At 41.3% G+C, this 23308-nt stretch overlaps 2 protein-coding genes across 2 annotated transcripts in view; one reads left to right on the plus strand and one right to left on the minus strand.

Moving 5' to 3' along the window:
- Dzank1 (double zinc ribbon and ankyrin repeat domains 1) overlaps positions 1-9712 on the minus strand; it is a 54867-nt gene extending 45155 nt beyond the window's left edge. Inside the window, exons 1-3 of the mRNA XM_059261556.1 lie at positions 9321-9712; positions 7808-7924; positions 5451-5604 (exon numbers count right to left, since the gene is read on the minus strand). Of these exons, the coding sequence (XP_059117539.1) occupies positions 5451-5604; positions 7808-7916 (263 nt within the window). The 5' untranslated portion in view covers positions 7917-7924; positions 9321-9712. The remainder of the gene's footprint in view (positions 1-5450; positions 5605-7807; positions 7925-9320) is intronic.
- Positions 9703-22973, plus strand: Polr3f (RNA polymerase III subunit F). Its single transcript, XM_059261557.1, has 9 exons — positions 9703-9964; positions 10964-11081; positions 14673-14740; positions 15578-15645; positions 16505-16617; positions 18772-18915; positions 19121-19228; positions 20549-20740; positions 21991-22973. Exons 1-9 carry the CDS (start codon positions 9903-9905, stop codon positions 22066-22068), a joined length of 951 nt encoding a protein of 316 aa, XP_059117540.1. The 5' UTR covers positions 9703-9902; the 3' UTR covers positions 22069-22973.
- The last annotated feature ends 335 nt before the right edge of the window (positions 22974-23308 follow it).

The raw sequence follows: 23308 nt of genomic DNA on the forward strand, positions 1-23308 counted from the left end.
AGTAAGTAAATGTTCCCCAAGACTTAAAATTTTTTATGTAAAACCATAAATATATAAACATCAATCTTAATACAGTTGAGAAATATCTAACATAATATAGAGGTTGTAAGCTGTATCTTAGAAGGTAGAAAAATTCTCAGAAATATGAAATTCATCTAAGTAAGCACTATCCGAGCGACAGTGTTAACAACACATTTGTCTTTCTATGCTTAGTGAATATTTCCATGTTCAGTGACTGGAGGGACTCACAGTGAACTAAACTTTGGAGAAGCATTTGAAACATAAGGCCAAAGCTGCAGGTTCTGTGTGGACGCACATAAGATGACTTATCCATGATGATAAGTTATCATCCACCTCAGCTGTCCTTAGCACTCTTCTCTACGGTTCCTGAAGGGGCACTTTAGACCCCACAGATGTCACCCTGCTTCTCAGCCGCTTGCTCCACTTCTTTAAGGCCTAGGCTATCTCTCTACCACAGACGGCCCTGTCCCTGGATACCCAGCTAAGGCACTGGCCCACAGACGCTGTTCAGCCTAGAACAGCCCGTAGACCAGCTTATGCTGCATGGTAGGTAGAAGGATTTCAACCCAAGAATAGCCCTCCCCCCAAAAAAAGGATTAGGTTTGAGGTTAGAGTTATAAATCTTACTCAGAGCCTAAGATGCATTTAAAACACACACACAACCTTCTATTAGGGCTCAGGATAGTGACCTTATATACGCACACACCAGCATAAATTATACTCAGAATAAAAGCCATCTCTGGGTACCTCCACAAATACTATCCTTTCAATGAAATATCAGAACTAAAGAGCTGGGGTGTAGCACCATTCACAACATGTCTTCTTAGCATATGCAAGGCCCCAAGTCCAGTCATCAGCACTACAAAGCAGAATTTTCTGAATGACTACAAGGAAATTAGCAAGCTGCATCAATGGGAATTCACCATTTGATCTGGGTTGAGTTTTCTCAGCCTACTGAAAACTATTGAAATTTGGGGCTACATAATTCTTTTTCATAGGGGCTGTCCTCTGTATTGTAAAATGACAAGCTGCAACTCTACCCATTACCCACTAGATCGGTGGTTCTCAACCTGTGGGTCATGACCCCTTTGGGTGTCATATATCAGCTATCCTGCATATCATATATTTACATTATAAGTCATAACTACAGGTATAAAGTAGTGACAAAATAATTTTATGGTTGGGGGTCATCACAACTTGAGGATCTGTATTAAAGGGTGCAGCACTGGAAAGGTTGAGAACTACTGCACTAGATGCTAATAGCAAGTAATCCTCCTAGTGGCAACCAAAATGTTTCTTTGCATTTGTACACATGTGGTATATGTACATATTCATGTGGTGTGTGCATGTGTGCACATGCATGTGTGTGTATGTGTGTGAAAGCCAGAGGTGGGTGTCAGGTGTCTTCCTTCATCACTCTCCATTTTATTTATTTTATTTATTTTGTGTGCATAAATGCATACTTCATAGGGGGTGAGGAGACAATGGGTCACAGCATGCATGAAGAGGTCAGAGGACAACTTTCAGAAGTTGGTTCTCTCCTTCAACCTTGTTCTGAGAAAGGCTGGCCCCTGTTATTTCTGAGCTATGTATCTCAGCCTACTTGGTCTGCAAGCTGCTGGCAATTCACCTGTCTCTGCTTCCATCTCACTGTAGGAGTGCTGGGATAAAGATGTATCACATGTATCAGCTTTTGATTCTGATTCAGAACATCACACTGTGCCACAAGCATCTTTATCCATTGAGCCACTGTCCCCAGCTCTCCAATCTATCTATCTATCTATCTATCTATCTATCTATCTATCTATCTATCTATCTATCATCTATCTATCTATCTATCTATCTATCTATCTATCTATCTATCTATCTATCTATCTATAGTTTTTTGAGACAGGGTTTTTCTGTGGAACTTTGGCTGTGGCTGTCCTGGAACTCACTCTGTTGACCAGGCTGGCCCCAAACTTAGAGATCCACCTGCCTCTGCCTCCCAAGTGAGGAGATTAAAGGTATGAGCCACCAAGCACAGCCTTGCTGTGGGATGTTCTGTATGTCAAATGTGTTGCTGATTGGTCAATAAACAAAACACTGATTGGCCATTGGCTAGGCAGGAAGTATAGGCAGGACAAGGAGGAGAATAAAGCTGGGAAGTGGAAGGCTGAGTCAGAGAGACACTGCCAGCCGCCATGATAACAAACAGCATGTGAAGATGCCGGTAAGCCACGATCCACGTGGCAAGGTATAGATTTATAGAAATGTATTAATTTAAGCTGTAAGAAAAGTTAGCAAGAAGCCTGCCACGGCCATACAGTTTGTAAGCAATATAAGTCTCTGTGTTTACTTGGTCGGGTCTGAGCGGCTGTGGGACTGGTGGGTGACAGAGATTTGTCCTGACTGTGGGCCAGGCAGGAAAACTCTCGCTACACAGCCTCCACTGTTTTTTTTAAGAAGAGGCTCTCACTGAACCCAGGGTTCATTTATTCAGCTATGCTGGTGACCAAGGAGCTCCAGAGTTCTGCCTATGTCTACTGCCACTATATCTGGGGGTCCAGGCACATTTTATTCCCCCAGGCACAAACTCTTGAATTGTAAGAGTTGAAGCAGCTCCGAAGTTCTAGTATCTCAGAAATGAGGACTAACAAATATAGGAAAGTCAGAGAGCTGCACAATTAAGGTCACACTGACTAAATGATTAAGTAGGATTAACATCTTCAAATCTCTGTGGTGATAATCTTGTCAACTTAATTGGCTTGAGAAAGGCCTAAAGGATTAGCAAGGCACACTCTGGGAATGTCTGTATGCTGCGTCTTGACTTAATTGGTAGATCATTCCTTTGATGAATTCATACTAGGATGGCATTGTTGGGAAACAGTGAACGACAGAAGGTGCCTTACTGGAGTAGGCAGGTCACCAGGAGGCATGTCCACAGAGACCACATCTTGCCCTGACCCCTTCCTGTATTCCCGTGTTCTTTTTCTTTGCTTCCTGATGGCCTCATGTGATCTCCTCTTTCCTCCTACTCCCTTTCCATCGTGATTGGGTTGACACCTCTGAAACCAACTCAAAGTAAGTCCTCCTTTTTCAATTGTTCTCAGGTATCTTGGTCATATTAACACAAAGGTAACTCTAAGTCCTCCTTTTTCAATTGTTCTCAGGTATCTTGGTCATATTAACACAAAGGTAACTCTAAGTTTCCAAGTCCTGTCTTCTTAGACACCTCAGCGACTTGGACCAGAGTTTTTCCCTGCCTTTGCAGCCTGTGCACATGGCATTCAGATCTCTGCATTGTGATGCCTCCTGAACAGGGTCTGTATACAACAAGCTTGAATCATGGCCTCCAGCTAGGAAGTTGATATGTATATGCATGTATGAATATCAAGTTGATACATATCTCCTTAAAATATATATTTAATATGTTAGGCTATACATACAAATGTATGTGTGTATGTATGTATATTTCAAGGAGCTACAGATCCGGTCTGTGAAATATTCTGGTAACCTACTTATGTTTGCTTTATCAACCTTGGTTGCAAAACTGGGGTTCCTTCATGAGTCTACTGAAGAAAATAATTATTCTCAGAGGAATCTGAGCCCCTAAACACTTGCTCTGAAAGTTCACAGTGGACTTGTGTAGCAAGTTCCTCTGAGATAAAACATTCTAACTTGGAGGGAAGCTTGTTGAGACTCAGAATGTTTTTAAAGGAAGGTGAAACATCCCATCCTGCAGGGCACATGATAAAACTCAGGAAGTAAAGAATTCAGTAGCTTCAGAAGTGCCCCAAATGAACTAGATTTACTAGGTCCCTCCTTCCCCAAGCTTAGGTAAGAAGTAAGGACTGCTGGGAGATAGTCTCAGATAAGCAGAGGTGTCTAAAAGAGGCTCAGACCAGCTAAACCACCTGGACGAGGCAGAAGCCAGTGGAGCTGCCTGGAAGACACATTCTTTGACATATCAAGCTGCCTGCAAGTTGGTTGGTTGTGAAGTGTGCTCCAGGGCTCCAACTTTCGTGGGTCGTCACTCATGCTGGGTAGGTTTTCAGTGATGCAGCCATCTTTGAGTCATTTCTGTTCTTGTTTGTACCCCCCCCAACCCCCCCTCCCACGTTCTTGTAAGTAACCCAACAAAACCCACTGTTTCATCAAGCTGGGCTCTGGTAGCATCTTTACTTTGGTCTATGTTTTGTTCCCCATCTGTGGTGAGTAAATGCCTGTTCAGATCTACTACTTTGTCACAAAATATCATCCTTAGTTCCAGACTTGGATGGATATATTGTGACCCCTAAGTAAGGTCAGTGGTAGAGAATGGAAAACTGCACAATCACTGCCAACACATGACAAAACATGACGGTGAGACAGGATGCTGCCAACCACAAGGAGGCTTTTAAGGAAGCAGAGGGTGAGTGGACACTGGGATTCGACTGTCCGTGTGGCCAACCAACCTTTGACAACACCCTCCCCTTCCTGGCAAGTTCCCAAGTTCTTTGCCCTTCTGTCCAACTCTGCTCTTTTCATACTCTGATATGAAATTCTCTGCTCTCCACCCTGTAAGTAAGTAAATGTTAAAAAAAATATCAATAAGAAAATAATCAAGGCCAGGCGTAGTAGCCCATGCCTTTAATCCCAGCACTCAGGAGACAGAGGCAGGGAGATCTCTGTGAATTCAAGGTCAGCCTGGTCTACAGAGTAGTTTTCAGGACAGTTAGGCTGTTACACAGAGGAACCCTGTCTCCAAAAGCCTAAATAAATAAATAAATTCTTAAGAAAAAAATGGGAGCAGGAAAAGAAAGATTTAGGGAAAAGAAAGTGACTAATGGCTTTCAAGTTAAAATGGCAAGAGTTTTGAACATCAATGAAGTCAATACAAAATGAAACAAAGAATGATGTCCCATCCTAGGGAATGAAAGAACTATCCACTAAACAGCACTTTCCTCAGAGCCAAAGGAAGCTCTTTAGAAAGCTCTTCCTCCCCAGAACTCCAGTGTGGAATCTGAAATAAAAATATTATTAATATATGTAACATGTATTGAGTTATATGCTTATGATTTATGAACTTTACAACTCAATAAAATACAAATAATATATATACTGAAATTAGCATAACTTTTTCTTTAGTGTCCTTCTAACACATTGATTCTCCCAAGAAGAAACAAATAAAATTAGAACATAATGTAGCTGGGAATGGTGGCATACACCTTTAATCCCAGCACTCAGGAAGCAGAGGCAAGTAGATCTCTGAGTTCAAGGCCAGCCTGGTCTACAGAGGGAGAGAGAGTTCCAGGACAGCCAAGGCTATATAGAGAAACAAAAAAATAACATATATATATATGCATATATACAATGTAATTATAATTATAATACTATAATATAAATTATATATATATATTTTAATGTGATTCTATCATACTTGTTTGCCTACCATGCTCTTAACTTACTTAGAGACGGCAACAGCTTTAACTTGTATTTTTCCATCAGGCAGTGTAATGGGTTTTATATACTTAAATGTATTGTTTTCACCAGAACCAACTTTCTTTAGGAAGTCAGGTTTGCTGCCATCCAGGGTGTAATAGATGTTGACATCTGGGGTATCTGAAAAATCCAGAACAGGATAATCATAATTAACACTGAAATAACAAGGCCCTGTATAAGTATAATCTCTTAAAAAAGGACATACACACACACACACACACACACACACACACACACACACACACAAACACATATACACACAGTAAGACAATGATTCTGTTGTCTGTGCTAACATAGTACTTTGCATGAATGAGTTCACCTCATCTATTCATCTATACTCCTGTATGAGGTAGGTCCTAATTTATACCCATTTTATAGATGGAAACTGAGTACCTGAGAGACTAATAAATTTGCTAAATAACAAAGGATTTCCAGTGCTCACATGGTGGCTCACAACTCTGTAACTCCAGTAGCAAGGTATCTCTAATGCCCTCTTCTGGCCTCAGTAGGTACCAGGCAGGCATGTGGTACACTGGCAACATGTAGGCAAAATACCCATACACATAAAATAAAAGTAAAACTATTCTTAAGAAAGAAAATGGAAGTAGGAAAAAGAAAATGAAAATTTAAGAAAAAGAAAGTGACTAAGGACCTCCAAGTTGAAATGGCAGTAGCTTTGAACATCCTAATACACACAAAATTTGTTGAGCTATATGTTTATGATGTGTGGTTTACTCTGCTAGGCTGAGTACACAGCCCATGATCTTGAACCACTGTGCTCGTCTCTGTCTGTCTGTCTGTCTGTCTGTCTGTCTGTCTGTCTCTATCTATCTATCTATCTATCTATCTATCTATCTATCTATCTATGTTATCATCTATATCATCACATTCCAATAATAGTCTTACTTCTTCTAAGAGTTATAAGCCCATATGTTTAAATTATTAAACATGTTAGCCTTTCAGATAAAAGAAGTAATAGTATAATATGTATCTTATTCTTGGAAATCTTGAACTAGGGAGCCCAGAGGTAGCTCTACAAATGCAGATAAATATTTTTATACATTTAAACTATCAAAATTAAATAGATACATATGTAATTGGAATCTAAAATGGAACACACATTTTAATACAAATATGTGTTCATATGTCTTATCTATAAAACTTATTTACATAGACTATATGCATAAACAGGTTTAATATTAAATATCATTTAATATTAAATACTACTACTAATACCTTGTTTCTGTAATAGTTAAGATTTATTTATTTGTTTTTTTTTTTTTTTGAGACAGGGTTTCTCTGTGTAGCCTTGGCTGTTCTGGAACTCGCTCTGTAGATCAGACTGGCCTCATACTCACAGAGATTCACCTGCCTTTGCCTTCTGAATACTGGAATTTAAAGGTGTGCACCACCACCACCTGGCTAAAATTTATTTTATTATATGATAAACCTTGTGTACCTCACATATACCAACTCAATAAGCCAATGGATATATACCAGTATATAACAACTTACTTAGTCCTCACAATGGCTCCACAGGTTGTAGATATGATTATTACCATCTTACCATGATGACACAGTCACTCAGAAAAACTAAGTGATATGCTTAAGGTCATAGGGATTGTCAAACTGAAATTCAATCTCTAACCCTTTATACTGGAAAATCTGTATTTCTGGGTCAAATTTATTTATTTATTTTTTATTTATTTATTTATTTTTTTTTTTTTTTTGGTTTTTTGAGACAGGGTTTCTCTGTGTAGCTTTGCGCCTCTCCTGGGACTCACTTGGTAGCCCAAGCTGGTCTCGAACTCAGAGATCCGCCTGGCTCTGCCTCCCGAGTGCTGGGATTAAAGGCGTGCGCCACCACCGCCCGGCGTCTGGGTCAAATTTATTATCCCAGGAAAGTAATAAGCATCCTGAGAAAGGTTGGGGACACAATTGGATAGCTTATCTTGACTTAGGTGAGTCAAGAGGGTGTTGCAACTAGCAACCTATTCATTTTATTTAAATATATACTATTCAAACTGGTGTGGTAGTACACACCTGTAATGTGGGAGGCGGAGACAGGAGGATTGTTACAAATTCATGTCTACCTGAGCTATATATTGATTCAAGGTTTATTTGGGCTACATAGTAAGATCCTGTCTCACAAGAAAACAAACACATTCAAACCATCAAAGAACAACTCTTTCAATTTGTAGAAGATTTAGAAACTTCTAAAGCCCCAATATAGAAAACATACAAAGACATCAATCAGCAACACATGAATACAGAGTATGACAATGCTGTTTTTTTAACAATTCAAAATACATGTGATTCCTACCAGATTTCATTTCCAAAAGAGTATTGGTATCAATTTCATGGTTAGCTTTTCCAGGCTGAGGAACTCGCAGCGGTATGATCTGAGGGGCACACACTGAACCAGCAGTCATGTTTTCTCCTTATACCGGAAAAAAATTAGATTAAGAATTCCATCATGAACCTATATCTGAACACAGACACTACAGAGTACCATTTTCAAAAACGCAGCAAGCCAATAAAACTTAAAGGGAACATCATTAATATGCCACCTACTGATAATGCCCCATTTAATAAATGAAATGATTATTACATTCCAGCTGTATATCTGCTACTGGATAGTCACTTAAATGCTGTACATCTAATACAGGCACCCGATGAATTCGATAGGAGATTGGAGCCATTTTAAATGGGCAGATTAATTGAATGAGGCAGTACAGAATCCACCATTAATATTCTGACGTCGGTTCCTTCAAGATCATTCACTCTTCACCGCCTTTCAGCTAGTGCACACATGCACACTCACTCTCCTGACTTCAAGGCAGCTCATTACATAAAGGGAGCAAATAGCTTTGCCTGTAGCACGAATTATTTAGAGCCAGCTTTCAAGAGACGCACTAAGCCCCGCAGCCTCACCTTTTCTGTTGCAGTATATTGCGTATCCGAAAGCTGCAAAGACTGCAGAGCATCAGCTCTCAATAGAAAGGAAGGTGACGTAGATATAAATCAACAAACACCGTTTCCTATTCGCTCCACTGTCTTGTAAATAACTACCATGATGGGGGGGGAGGGCGGAGGGGGGGGTTATGGGTCTTTTCTCTGAGGTTGAGAGGAGCCATCTTGGCACAGCATTTACACCTTGCATCACTGTTTCAATTATGGCTAAATAATCATTCAATTATAATGTTACATATTCATCCTACTTTTATAATCAACATTTTCACCCTCATTTTTATTTACAGTTTTCATGCATGTAAATTTCATGCAACAATTTGTTGTTCGATGGTGAGGCTTTTTTTTTTTTTTTGAGATTGGTAATTGGAATTCTGATAACGTTGCTCTGAACATCTTTGCGTTTTGACATACCTTGTTCTGGAAAATGGGATAATTAGATTTAAAAGATGAATTTCCAGTTTGAGGGCCAAAAATAAAAATTACGGGTAATTCAACCTTAGGAAATGAGGGTTGGAGGTAGAGGGATTTGCCTATATTCACATTTCCTTTCGAGTGAGAGGCAATTAAAATAAAGACAGCCGAAAACTAGAATCTAAATAAACACAAGTTTATTTGCTCACGGTTAGCTATTAGCTGCCCTTGGAGGGCTGGGGTGGTCAACGCATCTCAAGCGAAGGAGATGGAGAAGGCTGATTCGCTAGGTCCAAACTGCAGGCTGCTGTCAAGTGTCATGCCACCAGCATCCCCCAACATCCTTCACCTGGACCATCTCCTCGCTGCCCAGACCAGGACCCTCGGCCTTGCTACGCAGTTAGAAACGCCTGGATCCCTCCCAACCGAATGCGTGAGGCCCTCTTACTCACCTTCCTCCAGCCTCAAGGACAGAGATAAGGACCCCCGACGCACCTTAGCCGCCGCCAACCGGGTGGGTGTCTAGTCTCTAACGCCTCACGACTGCTCCTCCGCTGCAGCTTGGGTTACCACAGACGCTGCGGCTCGCGCCCCGCCCACCGGGAGACGAGCAGATGATTGGCAGGGAAATCGACTGCCTAGCAACCAGCCCCGCCCTTGTCTCTGGCTGCCCAGACTGTCTGGTACCCGCCCCCAGCTCTGTCTGAGGGGCTTTGCTGTAGGCGTCCAAGAATATGCCTTCTCAGCGGCTGGAAGGGCGTGAAAGGGTGCGCCCCTACTCAGCGTACGGGGCACCGAGCCTTTAGTCCGACAGGCACTGAAATTCGGGACAGCAGAAAGGAGAATCTGTGGCGGCACGGCTGAGCAGAGCGGAGCAGGCGCAGCACGGACGCCCCAAGCCTACCCGACGAAGAAGGCCGGCGCGACCGGACAAAGAAGGCCCCTCTCCCGCCCGGCGCGCGCCTCTGCCGGTCCCGGGGACTTTCAGCGCGCTCCCCGGGGCGACTTTTTCTCTAGTCTCGGAAACCGCCCTAATGGCTGAGGTGAAGGTGAAGGTGCAGCCGCCGGACGCGGATCCGGTAGAAATAGAAAACAGGTAATGCAGCTAGGTTCCCGACCCTGGGTGGGCAGCCGGACCCCTTCTCTCGCAGTCCCGGGGAGTGGCCGGAGCAGGCTGGGTGAGCACGCAGGTTCTGGCGCCCCCCTCCCGACTAGAAGAGCAACGTGACAGCTTGGAACCTTATGTAACTGGCTTCGCCAGAATTCTGTTATAGTAGTGAGGACACACTTGGAACCCGACAGTGGCCAGTGCCTGAAAAGAGACCTGCATTTTCCCCGTAGTACTTGGGCATGTTCGAATTGAGGATTGCTCCATGGCCAAGGGAAGAGAACGTTCGGGCCAACTCAGGCTTCAATTTGTTGATTACAAAGCATCATTGAGCCAAATAGGTTCAGTGAGACCTTAAAGCTAATACTTCTCCAGAGCGAACAGATATTTTTAGGTTATAACGTAGGTAAAAGACACCAACTTTCGCAACGGTTGTGGATAATAAGTTTATTACTCCTAAGGCGATGTTTGAATTTGTTTGGAAGGGATATAATTTCGCAAACAGACTCTAGTTGTGAATCACCATATCACGCCCCCACCCCCATATTCCACATTTGCCTTCAGCCGACAGACCCAATGGCTTCACTCTGTTGTACTTATTTCCATTGATAGCACTAAGGTTTCAGCTTTAACATCTAACTATAATGTATCTCCCTCCCTCATTGCCTTTTGGAACAAGCAAACATAAATCATTAATGAAAGGTTTCAGTACCCTGATATTGGGTTTCTCCGCTGATGCAGTAAATCAGATCAGTCCAAATTAAAAGTGCCGGTTTAATGAGCAAAGTACCCGGAGGTGATCCTGGGGGAAGATAGCAGGAGAGGAATCACGTGGCAGGTCTAGGGACCAAGTCTTAAAACTCTGTAGATGTGTTCTTGAGCATTTCCGAGGGAGGATCCAACCCTTGGATTTCTGAGGGGTGGGGTTTGGAATGGGGGAGTGAGACCAGAGCGGAGATTCCCAACGTCTAATACCTTTATTCCTAGAATTATAGAATTATGCCACCAGTTCCCTCATGGAATCACAGATCAAGTAATTCAAAATGAAATGCCTCACATAGAAGCCCAACAACGAGCAGTGGCCATCAATAGACTGTTGTCCATGGTAAGGTAAATTCAACTAATTCATGTAATCTGTTGTATATTATGATTTCCATTGCTTTCTGTCACATAAGGGAGGTGAGATTCCTAGATATCTGGCTATATGCTGTTTCTGGCATGTTTTGGAATATGGTAGTATTTGAATTGCTGAACTGAGAATAGAAAGTGAGTGGGTACCATCCAGTCTAGAATCAGCCTAAGTAGAACACATAGATGGAGGACAGGGGAATTTACTCCAGACCTACTTTGAGTTCCAGTACCAGTCTTCTGTCCTCACCACTCTTTGTTCTTAGGCCTTCAGATTCCAGCTACACATTGACTCTCAATCTCTAAGGCTAATGCATCACATCTATGTCATTGATCTGTGCCACTGGCCTTCTTGAGGCTCTCGCTTGCAGGAGGTAGATTACAATAGTTCTCACCCACCATAATCACATGAACTAATGCATGATAAGCCTCTTTTTATTGAAGCAGTACACTAATTGTAAAGACTAAAACTGTGACTTGATTCCAAGCCAGGGAAAAGATTAGACTGTCTGAATTGAAGGAGAAAAATAATTATGTGCCATTTGAGAAGATGAAGAAACTATGTGCAATTCTGTTATAACTGTGTTATTAACTTAATTGATACAAAAGCACACATGGGTGTAGTCTGTTTCCACCTTCCTTTGCTTTCTGCTGCTAGCACTTAGCCATTCCCTATAAACTATTTCTACTGTGATTTTTCTGTGGGTTATCACATAGCCTATTCATTGAGTGTCACAGTGTCACTCTGAGCTTTTCAAGAGCAGGAAGGCCTTTGGGAAGAAGTGCAGCCTCAGCTTCCAGAGACAGTGCAGTGGATTTTTCAGTGAAGCCCAAGAACTTGGAGCCCTAATGCCTCTCCTCTAACTTTGGAAAAATACCCCACCAAGTACTGCCCCAGCTGTGCTTTAAATCTGCTTGTGTTGCTCTCCTTTCTCAAGCCATTGAATTCTCTTTTCTTATGGCATTTCAGTTTTGTATTATTAGCAGTTAGTTAAAGGAGTCCTTAAAACTTTGAAACTTCCAGCCTTGTCTTACATCTAAAGGCTCTAGATAGGGAGACAAGATGAACCTCTTATGAAGCCTTTGCCTTCACCTTTTGGGATGAGAATTTGGCAAACTTCCTCTATGAACTGGTAAATAAAATATCCTTTGTGACCCATCTGGTTTCTGTCACAACTGTATCACTTGTCATTTTAACAAGAAGCAGCCATGAGCCATGAACAGTGATGTGTAAACAGATGGGTGTGGCTTTTTCTGATGAAATTTTATTAGTAAAAAAACAAGCAGTGGGTTAGTGACTTCTGTTTCCACCCAAGGAGAAAGAAGTGTTGGGAGATTTCTGGGCTTCCTTTTTCTGTGTAGAAGGACTCCTTGTCCTTCAGGACTCAGCTCTGCTGCTGTCTCTAGGAAGCTACCTGGAGTCCCCAGGTTGGCCACAGTCATTTCTCTGAGTGTGCATCCACCCTTGTTTCTCTCTTAATGCCAACCAGATAGTGTCGAAGTCATCTGTTGTTGGTTTGTGCTCTTTTCTCTTCTGGGGGGCCGTCACCCAGCTGCCAAATAAATCACACACACAGGCTTATTCTTAATTATGAATGCCCGGCCTTAGCTTGGCTTATTCTTGCCAGCTTTCCTTAAATTATCCCATCTACCGTGTGCCTCTGGGCTCTTCTCGTTCTCTTCTGTAAATCTTACTCTTACTCCATAGCTGGCTGTGTAGCTCGGTGGCTGACTCCTAGAGTCCTCCTCTTTCTCTGGCTCTTTTCTCTTTCTCTCAGATTTCTCCTTCTGTATCTTTTCTCTGTCTGCCAGCCCCATCTATCCTTTCTCCTGCCTTGCTATTGACCAGTTCTTTATTACACCATCAGGTATTTTACACAGGCACAGTAACACAGCTTCACAGAGTTAAACAAATGCAACATAAACAAAAGTAACACACCTTGAAATAATACTCTACAGCAGTCATCTTTGTGCTTCCCTTTTAGAATTTGTTTTGGCCTGGGGGTGTAGCTCAGTGGTAGAACATCCACCTAGCTTGCATGATGTTCTGTGTTCAATCCTCAGTCCTATAATTATATCAGCAAATTGTCACCTTAAGCAGCTATCTTAACAATGGTACAGTACAGGTGTTTAGTAAGTGACTAGAATAGGCTGAATAAATGACAGAAGGAAACTTCTGAATTGAGTTTTGTGATCCCATTTTGCTATTTGGCGAATTGGGGAAGGAGGTAGGGTGTTGCAGTTTGTATAGTATGTAAACATGTTTTACAGTCTTAACACACAGTAAAGCCCCCTCTTGGTTATAGTTTCCTATAACTGCTGCCAGTCCAGTGGTGCACACATCTGGATTCTCCAAATGATAGACCAGACCCAAGGGGGTTAAGAAGCATGGTAGAATATGCTTTATCTTACTTTGCTTCCTTATATAAAATACCAACACTAAAGGCCTTTTGTTCATTGGCTGACCTTTCTGCCTAATTCTACCACAGAATTAAAATTGTACATTTTAGTAAATGTCACTAATAACTCTATAGTTTAACTTTTAGTGTGCTGTTGAAGATTTGTGTTTATACTTTATCTGGACTGAATTTTTATTAATACGAATTGTATTTTAATTATATTTACTCATATTTTATATAATTTGGACTTACTTGAATTTCAATATGGATTTTTATCAATTATCCTAAAAAAGCTTTTAAAAAAAGATTTATTTTTATTTAATGTGTGTGAGTGTTTTGCCTCTATGTATTGTCTGTGCACTGCATGCATGCCTGGTATCCACAAAGGCTAGAACGGGGCACTGGATTCCCTGGAACTGAAGTCACACGCTGTTGTAAGCTGCCATGTGGGTGCTGAGAACTGAACCCCAGTGAGCAGCAAGTGCTCTTAACTGCTGAGCCATCTCTTCAGCTCACAGGGTTAAGAGCACTTGCTGCTCTTACAGAGGACTTGAGTTTGATTCCCACTACCCATATACGTGGTGGCTCACACCTGGCTCTAACTCCAGTTCCAGGGATCCAGTGCCCTTCTCTGGCCTCCATGGGCATTGTATACACATGACTCACAGACATACGTGCTGCAAAATACCCGTGTATGCCAGGCGGTGGTGCACGCCTTTAATCCCAGCACTTGGGAGACAAAGGCAGAAGGGTCTCAGTGAGTTCAAGGCAAGCTTTGTCTACAAAGCGAGTTCCAGGACAGCCAGGACTGTTACACAGAGAAACCCTGTCTTGAAAAATCACAACCAAAACAAACAAACAAACAAACAAAATAACATATACATTAAAATGTTGTTTATGCCCTGGCCAAATAACCAAGCCAAGGTAGCATTTGGTGCATTGTTAGTATCTCCAACTTGAAATATCTTGAGATAGTTAAGTTTTTTAAGATACCTTGTTTGTGATGTGTAGGCAAAATTCTTGGTCTCAGATGAAGAACTGACAAATGGGAGAGGCAGAATAGTTTAGTCTGTGTAATAGACACATTTAAAACTGTATTAACACTTACAATCAGAATTGATGTATTTCCAGAGTGATTGATTACAGTTTCCTATTTTAAAACACTTTAGGGTCAGTTGGATCTTTTAAGGAGTAATACGGGCCTTTTATATAGAATAAAGGACTCTCAGAATGCTGGGTAAGTAAGCACCTATTTTTTAATTGTAAGAAATTTTGATTATTATAAAAATAATGTATGTATTAGAAAAAAGCTAACATAGTAACAGGTATTGTGGCACACACCCATATCTCAGGACTTAGGAAGTAGGACAGAAAGTTTAATGCCATCCTTAGCTACATAGCAAGTTCGGGGCCAGCCTGAGCTATGTGAGACTGTCTCAAATAAATTGTGTGTGTGTGTGTGTGTGTGTGTGTGTGTGTGTGTGTATGTACAATATATATATATATTAATGTGTGTCAATGTTGTGTATGTGTGTGTGTGTCTGTCTGTCTGTCTATACATAATGTAGCAAAGTGTGGTGGTGCACACCTATAATCCTGACACTTGGGGGACAGAGGCAGAAGGATCATGAGGTGGAAGATGGTTTAGGCTATACTTCAAAAGACCCTGCCTCAAAGTAAGAAAACAAAAACTGATGTAAACTCATACCATCCCTGCTCTCTGTCCTGTGTTTCCATTTCCCAGAGTAACTATTCTTGGTAATTTCTCCTAGATAGATTTAAATATTCATAGGTGATTATATATTTATATATTATCTTTTTTTTTTTCTTTCTTTAAAAAAAAACCCAAAAACTAGATCATGCCATCCATACTATTCTGTAACTTTTTTTTTCACTTATTGTACTTTGGACATCTTTTCATGTTAGTACACACAGCTCTATCTTCATTCTTTTTAAGGTAAGCCCTTCTTTTGCTAAATAAGTCAGTGTGGTAGCTTTGTCTGCTGATTAACTTAAGTAGTTTTGCATATGATAACACAGCCCATATTTTTTAATTCTGCTTTATTCCCTGCAGTAAAATGAAGGGGTCTGATAACCAAGAAAAACTAGTCTACCAAATCATAGAGGATGCAGGGAATAAAGGTGAGCATGTGAAGGATGATGCATTGTCTAGGTCTAGACTTAAAGTGTTTTTCTTGTTCTATTTATTTTATTTTTAAAGAGAGGATCCCACTATGTAGACCAGGCTTTCATGCTTTCTTACCTTCTTGCCTCGTCTTCCTAAGTGGTGGGATTGCAGGCATGCCCTGTCACATGCAGCTAAGCACGTATGTTTTCTACATATTCTCATTCTGCATGTACAACTTTCTTTCTTTGAAAGAAAGCTCATGACTTCCCACAACGGGTATTTAGTGAATGTAAGAACCACAGCCTTATTTTTTTCTGTTTTACAGAATAGAATGTTGTTTTTTGTTGGTTGGAGATGGCAGATAACCCCAATCTAACTTTAAGTTCCTTTTTTTCACTTTTACAGTCTTAGGTGAAACTGTCAGACAATTGAGATTAGGTAAAAGATTGGATGAGAGATAGAATGCAAGTTAATTCAACAGCATTCATATGTTTTTCTTTCCATTACAAAAAAAGGATCTTGTTATATATTTTTTAGAAGATGTCCCACTAGGTGATGAGGCATCCCTTTATCCTAGGACTCAGGAGGCAGAGGCAGGTGGATCTCTGAGTTCATGGCCAGCCTGATCTGTGCAGCAAGTTCCAGGCCAGCCAGGGCTGCATAGTGAGGCCCAGTCAAAGAACAAAAAACACACTGAGATTCCAAGAAATTTCCAGTCAGAATATAAAATGTACACCTGGTTACTGACTTGTACTTTTGTTTCTTTATCTTTTTTTTTTTTTCTTTTTTTGTCATCAGGCTCTTAAGTCTCTGAAAACAGTTATAAAACGTTGTGTTAAAGGATGTGCTGTCAGCTTTCCTACTGTCTTACAGGAATATGGAGCAGAGATATTCGATACAAAAGTAACTTGCCATTAACGGAGATCAACAAAATTCTCAAGAATTTGGAAAGCAAAAAGCTTATCAAAGCCGTGAAGTCTGTAGCAGTGAGTAGTTGGCCTTCTGGGTTTCCCTGCATAGTCACTTAAATAAGCTCTTCCCCTGTGTTTTCAGCCTTTCAGTCTTTAACTCAGGCTGGATTTAAGACAAATGTTTTAAAAGGACTACAAATTGAGTTCCTGTTGTGCTGACCTGAGACTGTGGCCTGCTGCCCTCTTGGTGTCTCGCCTGTGCCAAACTTCGTGCTATTTTCTGCAGTAAGGAAGTCTGGAGCCCTGAGTATTTTCCTAGTTTTCGTGTTGTGTGAGATAACTCACGTTATCTTACTCAGCAAGTGTCTATTGATTGGGCCATGGCACCTACTGCTCTGGGCTTGGATTATATTTAATAACCAAGTCAGAGAAAGAAACCAAGTCCTGTGTCTCTACACCATGTTTGTGGATTCCTTTTTTTTTCCCCCCTCTATATCTGGAATATTCAGTGATAAAAAGATGACCTATTGTGAAGACATGGAGTGATCTTTTTCCTTTGTTTTTATTTTTTTATTTTTTTTGTTTTTTGAGACAGGGTTTCTCTGTGTAGCTCTGGAGCCTGTCCTGGAACTCTCTCTGTAGACCAGGCTGGCCTCGAACTCACAGAGATCCGCCTGTCTCTGCCTCCCAAGTGTTGGGACTAAAGGCGTGCACCACCTCCGCCTGACCAGCATGACTTCTTATACCAAGCAATAGGCATTAACGTCACTCCATGTGCTGGGCAGTGGTGGTGCATGTCCTTAATCCCAGCACTTGGGAGTCAGAGCCAGGCCGATCTCTGTGAGTTCAAGGCCAGCCTGGTCTACAGACCAAGATCCAGGATAGGCACCAAAACTATGTGGAGAAACCTTGTCTCAAAAAACCAAAAAAAAAAAAAAAGTCATGCTGACAAGGCAACACACTGTGATTCCAACAAAGTGACATTGCAGGAAAGTTAAGACAGTAAAAAGACAAACATTTGCCAGCCTTGGAAGTAGGGTCGTAGGGAAAATTGAGTAGATGAAGCCTTGGAAGTAGGGTCATAGGAAAAATTGAGTAGATGAAGCACAGGCAGTGTTTTGGGGCAGCTAAACTATTGTGTATAACAAGAGTGTTAAGCATGTGCTATAGACACAGCACAGAGTAATCTTTTTTTAAAGATGTATTTATTTATTATGCATACAATGTTCTACCTGCATGTATGCCTACATACCAGAAGAGGGCACCAGATCTCATTAGAGATGGTTGTGAGCCACCATATGGTTGCTGGGAATTGAACTCAGGACCTCTGGAAGAGCAGCCAGTGTTCTTAACCTCTGAGCCATCTCTCCAGCCCCCAGAGTAATCTTAATAGTACTGTTTTATTTTATTTTGAGAGAGAGGTCTGGTAATGTAACCAGGGCTGGTCTTGAATGCAGGCTCTTTTCTGCCTTAACCGCCTGAATGCTGGGATTTACATTTATATGCCACCATGCCCAGCTGTCTGCATCATTTTTTAACTTTTTAAAAGTTACTTAGAAGTTGGGGGAGTGCCAGAGTGGAATGTGGAATGTAGAACTAGAAACGAGGGGTTGGGCATGGCTTAACAGTTAGAAGCACTGGCTGCTCCTCCAGAGGACTCAGGTTTGATTCCTAGCACTTACACGGTGGCTCACAACCATCTGCAACTCCAATTCCAGGGGATCTGATACCCTCTTCTAGCCTTTGTGAGTAACAGGCACAGATATACACAAATCCCACACACATTTAGTAAATGATTTTTTTAATTAAAAAACAACTAAATGTGGCAGAATTTTGGAAATCACACCACTAGGGGTTGGAGGAATAGGGGCTAACCTCAGTCTTTGTAGAAATGAATGGTGTCTCTAAAACTAAAGACAAAGGAAAATGTACTGAACTACCATACCATGTCTGAACCAGTGTTCTTTTCCTTCCCGTGAGGCTCCTGATCCTACCGTATGTAGAGAATCGTGGGCAGTGCCAGCTTCAGTCTAGTTCTGACTTGGTTAGAGGCACTGTCCACTTCCCCCAAAGGTGGCCCTCACTTTAGATGACTGTCCAAGTTCTGTAACTCTGCTATCTTTGCAGCAATCTGTACATCTAAAAGTGTCCTAACATATAAACTTTAGTTTGTAAGTTTAGTTTCTGGAAAAGGTTATAAACGAATGATCTGTGTATATTCTTTCCTAGGCCTCCAAAAAGAAGGTTTATATGCTCTATAACCTGCAACCAGACCGATCTGTGACTGGTGGAGCCTGGTACAGTGACCAGGATTTTGAATCTGAATTTGTTGAGGTGCTTAACCAACAGTGTTTCAAATTCCTACAAACCAAGGTGAGTTCATTAAGGAAACATCACAAGCCCTTTAAAAAGCTGCTTCATGAAAGATTTACTCTTGTATATCGTATTTTATAAGATTGAAAACCCTAAAATTGAGAATTTTTGTTAAACAATGTGCTGCTATTGGTATGGCACATGTGTTAACTTCAGAAAGCCCTAACATGCATTCTTGTTTGAGTCTCTTGTTCTAACCTTACAGGCAGAAACAGCAAGAGACAGTAAACAGAATCCAATGATTCAAAGAAACAGCTCATTTGCTTCATCACATGAAGTGTGGAAGTACATCTGTGAACTGGGCATCAGTAAGGTCAGAGCTTACTTTCTTCACTGTTGTATAAGGTGTAGTCTTCCTCACAAGGCTGTAGCTTACAGTGTATTTGACCCAGCCCCATCTCAGTATACATTCTGCTGAACCCACTTTGGAAAAGCACTGTCCTAAAGTAAGCAGAGGCCCTCCTGGTGGTCTCACTCTGGCTGAACACAGTCCCGGCAGCGCCGTTCACCACCCAAAGTCAAATTGTCCTAATAAGTTCTTGATTGTGTGACAGCTGAGCTTGCCACAACATTAGTGTCATTTATTGATACTCTCTTACTTAATGACATGTAAATGGTATCATCAGCACCCTTTGAAGACCTTTACATAAGGACACTGATGGTTTTCATGATCAGCCAAGAAGCCAAAGGGGCATTTGCACAAGTCATTTTTACTTCCTGGTTCCCAGATTTCTCACTGATAAAAAACTAGGAACTAGAATTATTTCATGGCTCAAGTGTCTCTCTGCTTCAAGACATTTTAAGATTCTCCATCAATTGGGAGGCAGAGGCAGGTGGATCTCTGAGTTCCAGGACAGCCAGGACTACTCAGAGATACCTGTCTTTTTAAATAAATAAATAAATAGATAGATAGATAGATAGATAGATAGATAAATAAATAAATAAATCTCCATCGAATTCTTGGGGAGGGAGATTTCTTCTTTGTGGGTTTTTGGTTTTGAGTAGGCTCTTTGTTGTTGTTTTGACTTTTTGTGATGCTAGGGATTGAACCCAGGGCTCATACTAAGTAAATGTTCTACCACTGAGCCTTTTTAGTGGTTTTGTTGTTGTATCATCGTGTCCCAACCCCTCTCCGCATTCCATCAAATTCTTGCCAAAAAGAATCTTACCTCATAAGGCTTTTGAGGTTTTGTTTTGATTTTTAAGAATGGTGAGGCCATCAGTCAGTGTGAGGCTCAGCATGAAGTTAGACTTCTGTCCTTAGCATTTCAGTGGTTTGTGCTGATGTAGATTGTTACTTGCTCTCTTTGTGCCTTCCTGTCCTCTTCCCCAGAACATGACTTCTCCGCCTCACTGTGACTGCTGTTTGTAGTACCTTCCTGAAAGGATGTTTCTTTGTCCTTTATGCATGCTTTCTTTTTTTTTTTTTTTAAAGATTTATTTATTTGTTATGTATACAACATGTATGACTACAGGCCAGAAGAGGGCACCAGATCCCATTACAGATGGTTGTGAGCCACCATGTGGTTGCTGGGAATTGAACTCAGGACCTCTGGAAGAACAGTTAGTGCTCTTAACCTCTGAGCCATCTCTCCAGCCCCTATGCATGCTTTCTAACGTACCTCCTTTCTAGGTAGAGTTGTCCATGGAGGACATTGAAACCATCCTGAACACACTCATTTATGATGGCAAAGTGGAGATGACTATCATTGCTGCAAAGGAAGGCACTGTTGGCAGTGTAGATGGACACATGAAACTGTACAGGGCAGTCAACCCAATCCTCCCACCTACAGGCTTAGTCCGGGCACCCTGTGGACTCTGCCCCGTAAGTAAAAGCTGCTTCACTTTCTACTTTTATCACCACTGTGTGCAAGTGCTACATAAAAAAACGAGGCACACCAGGCTTCTCACCAACAAGTGTCACGTGAGCTATTCAAACCACCACAGACTCCTGATGGACAGATCATTATTGAATAGGTCTTACATTATTTCTTGGAACATTCAGGGTAGAGACATGCCCTTCTGTTCTTGACCCTGAAATGGATACATTTTTATTGGGACTAACTGTTTCTCCTCTGTAGGGAGGGAAGTGAAATTTGTTGAGAAGCTACCACGAGCCAAACTTATTCTAATCCTTCTGTGTCCTTGGTGCTAGTGGCATTATTTCCCCTAGAGAGTGAGGGAAATTAGGCTAAGTGTAACTCGGTGGCAGAACACATGCTTAGTATACACAGGGCCTCTCACCCCAGATTTGAACCCCTAGTACTCTCCCCCCAGAAAAACTTAGACTTAAGCAGAAAATGTCACTTAGAGTAAATTTGGAGATAATGTTTTCCCAGCGTGCCTTAGCACTTTCACTCATTCATTCCTAGGTGGTTTATGAACACTGTGCTGGACATCCTGAGGCTATAGAGAGCAAAAAACACTTCTTATCCTTGTGGCATTTATATTCTTGGGCTGCTACTCTGCCTTATCATTATGATAATCCTTGTCTGTACCCCTAAGCTCTCTGTGACCCAGTTTGAACTTCTAGACAAAAGCCAACATCCTGGAAATTCTACTTAGCACCTTTCGAAGATAGTTGAACATGAAACATCCTTCAATTTAGTACAAATTAAGTTGTCCATAAGTATAGGACTCAGTTCCTTCACTCCTGTGCACCTGCTGATAGCCTTTGACCCAGTTGGCATGTGGATGGGGTCACCTTTATGCTGTGTTAATTGACCTCCAAGCCTAGCAGGATGGTGCACACCTTTAATCCTAGCACTTGGGAGACAGAGGCAGGCAGATCTCTGTGAGTTTCAGGCCTGCCTGTTCTACATAGCAAGTTCTAGAACAGCTGGAGCTACATATTGAGACCCTGTCTCAAAAAACAAACAAAAACTAGCTAAAAATAAAAAGCTTATAGTTAACTATGATCACAGAGTAGACACTGTTACAGTGTGCTCTTAAATATAGTCCTAATCGCTTTCAAAGAGTGTTTTCTTTCTTTTAATACTGCTTTAAATCAGTGGGGTTTTGGTATTTTAAAACTTCAATTTGAATATAAACTTTTTATGTGTGTTTCTTTTTAAGGTTTTTGATGACTGCCATGAAGGTGGTGAGATTTCACCATCTAATTGTATTTACATGACAGAATGGCTCGAATTTTAATAGAGAGCTGTGAATTTGACTTACATTTGGCAAATGAATTACTTGGAGAGCAAATAATTCATGGTGGAACATCAAATTTCCTTGCAAGCATGCTTCTCAATGATGGATACTGACTTGCTGCTATGAAAACATATTTATTTATGAAGACAGAACACAAAGCAGATGAAGTTTAATAAAGTTGAATAGGGAAGTCTCTTCTGCAGTAAGTAAAATACCTTGAAGCTCTGGAAGACCAAGGAAAAAGAAGCCAGCAAACCTCCATTGACAAGTACTGGATAACAGCTAGAGTGTGAAGATCACACTTAAATTACTTCTTCAGGTCTTCATTGACACTCATCATCAGGCTTATTACCACCATTTCTGTTTGTGTTTCTTGGGTTTTATTGAGAAGAAATTGGAGGTGGTGCAGGCAGGAACATCCCTTTCCCACAGTTGGTTCCTCTTCTCCTCAGTGCTCTTCCAGAGGAGTACGCTGCCACACTGACTTCGCTCCCACATGCTGTTGTCCAGGACATGTCTCCATCCTAAAGGGGATAATCTCACAAGTCCTTCATTGTTAAGGCTGTAAATTTCTCTGATGGCTTGATTGTACTGTTTACCAGAATTTTTTCCAGATTCTTACTTCATGCCTATGGTATGACCCTCTGCCACCAGCATCAAATTCAAATTTTGTAATCTAATGCCTATGTGGCATGTGATAAGTAGAACCTTTGGAAAGTGACAGATCGTGAGTGTAGAGTCCTCGTGAGTAGAATTAGGACCTGTATAGGAGATACCCAAAGTGTTCCGTTGACCCTCTATCATGCGAGAGCACGGGGAAAAGAATAAGGAAGCAGGCCCTTGTTAGACAGTAATCTACCAGCCCACTGGACTTCCCAGCTTAGAATCATGATAACTAGATGTATTTTCTTGATAAACCATTAGCTGCAGTTCTCAGCCCATGGGTTGCAGCCCCTTTGGGGTTGAACAATCCTTTCAAGGGATAGTCTGAGATCTTCAGAAAACATAGATATTTACATTACAGTTCATAACAGTAGCAAAATTACAGTTTTGAAGTAGCAACAAAAATAATTTTACGGTTGAGGGTCACCACAACATGAGGAATTGTATTAAAGGGTTACAGCATTAGGGAGGTTGGGAACCACTGATCTACAGTGTTCTATTAAAGCAGATAGAAGAGATAGTATCTAATCTTTCAACTAAATTAAAACTAAAACTAGCTGTTTTTTTCTCTGTCTGT

The sequence above is a fragment of the Peromyscus eremicus genome, chromosome 4 (assembly GCF_949786415.1).
Source record: "Peromyscus eremicus chromosome 4, PerEre_H2_v1, whole genome shotgun sequence".
Taxonomy (NCBI): domain Eukaryota; kingdom Metazoa; phylum Chordata; class Mammalia; order Rodentia; family Cricetidae; genus Peromyscus; species Peromyscus eremicus.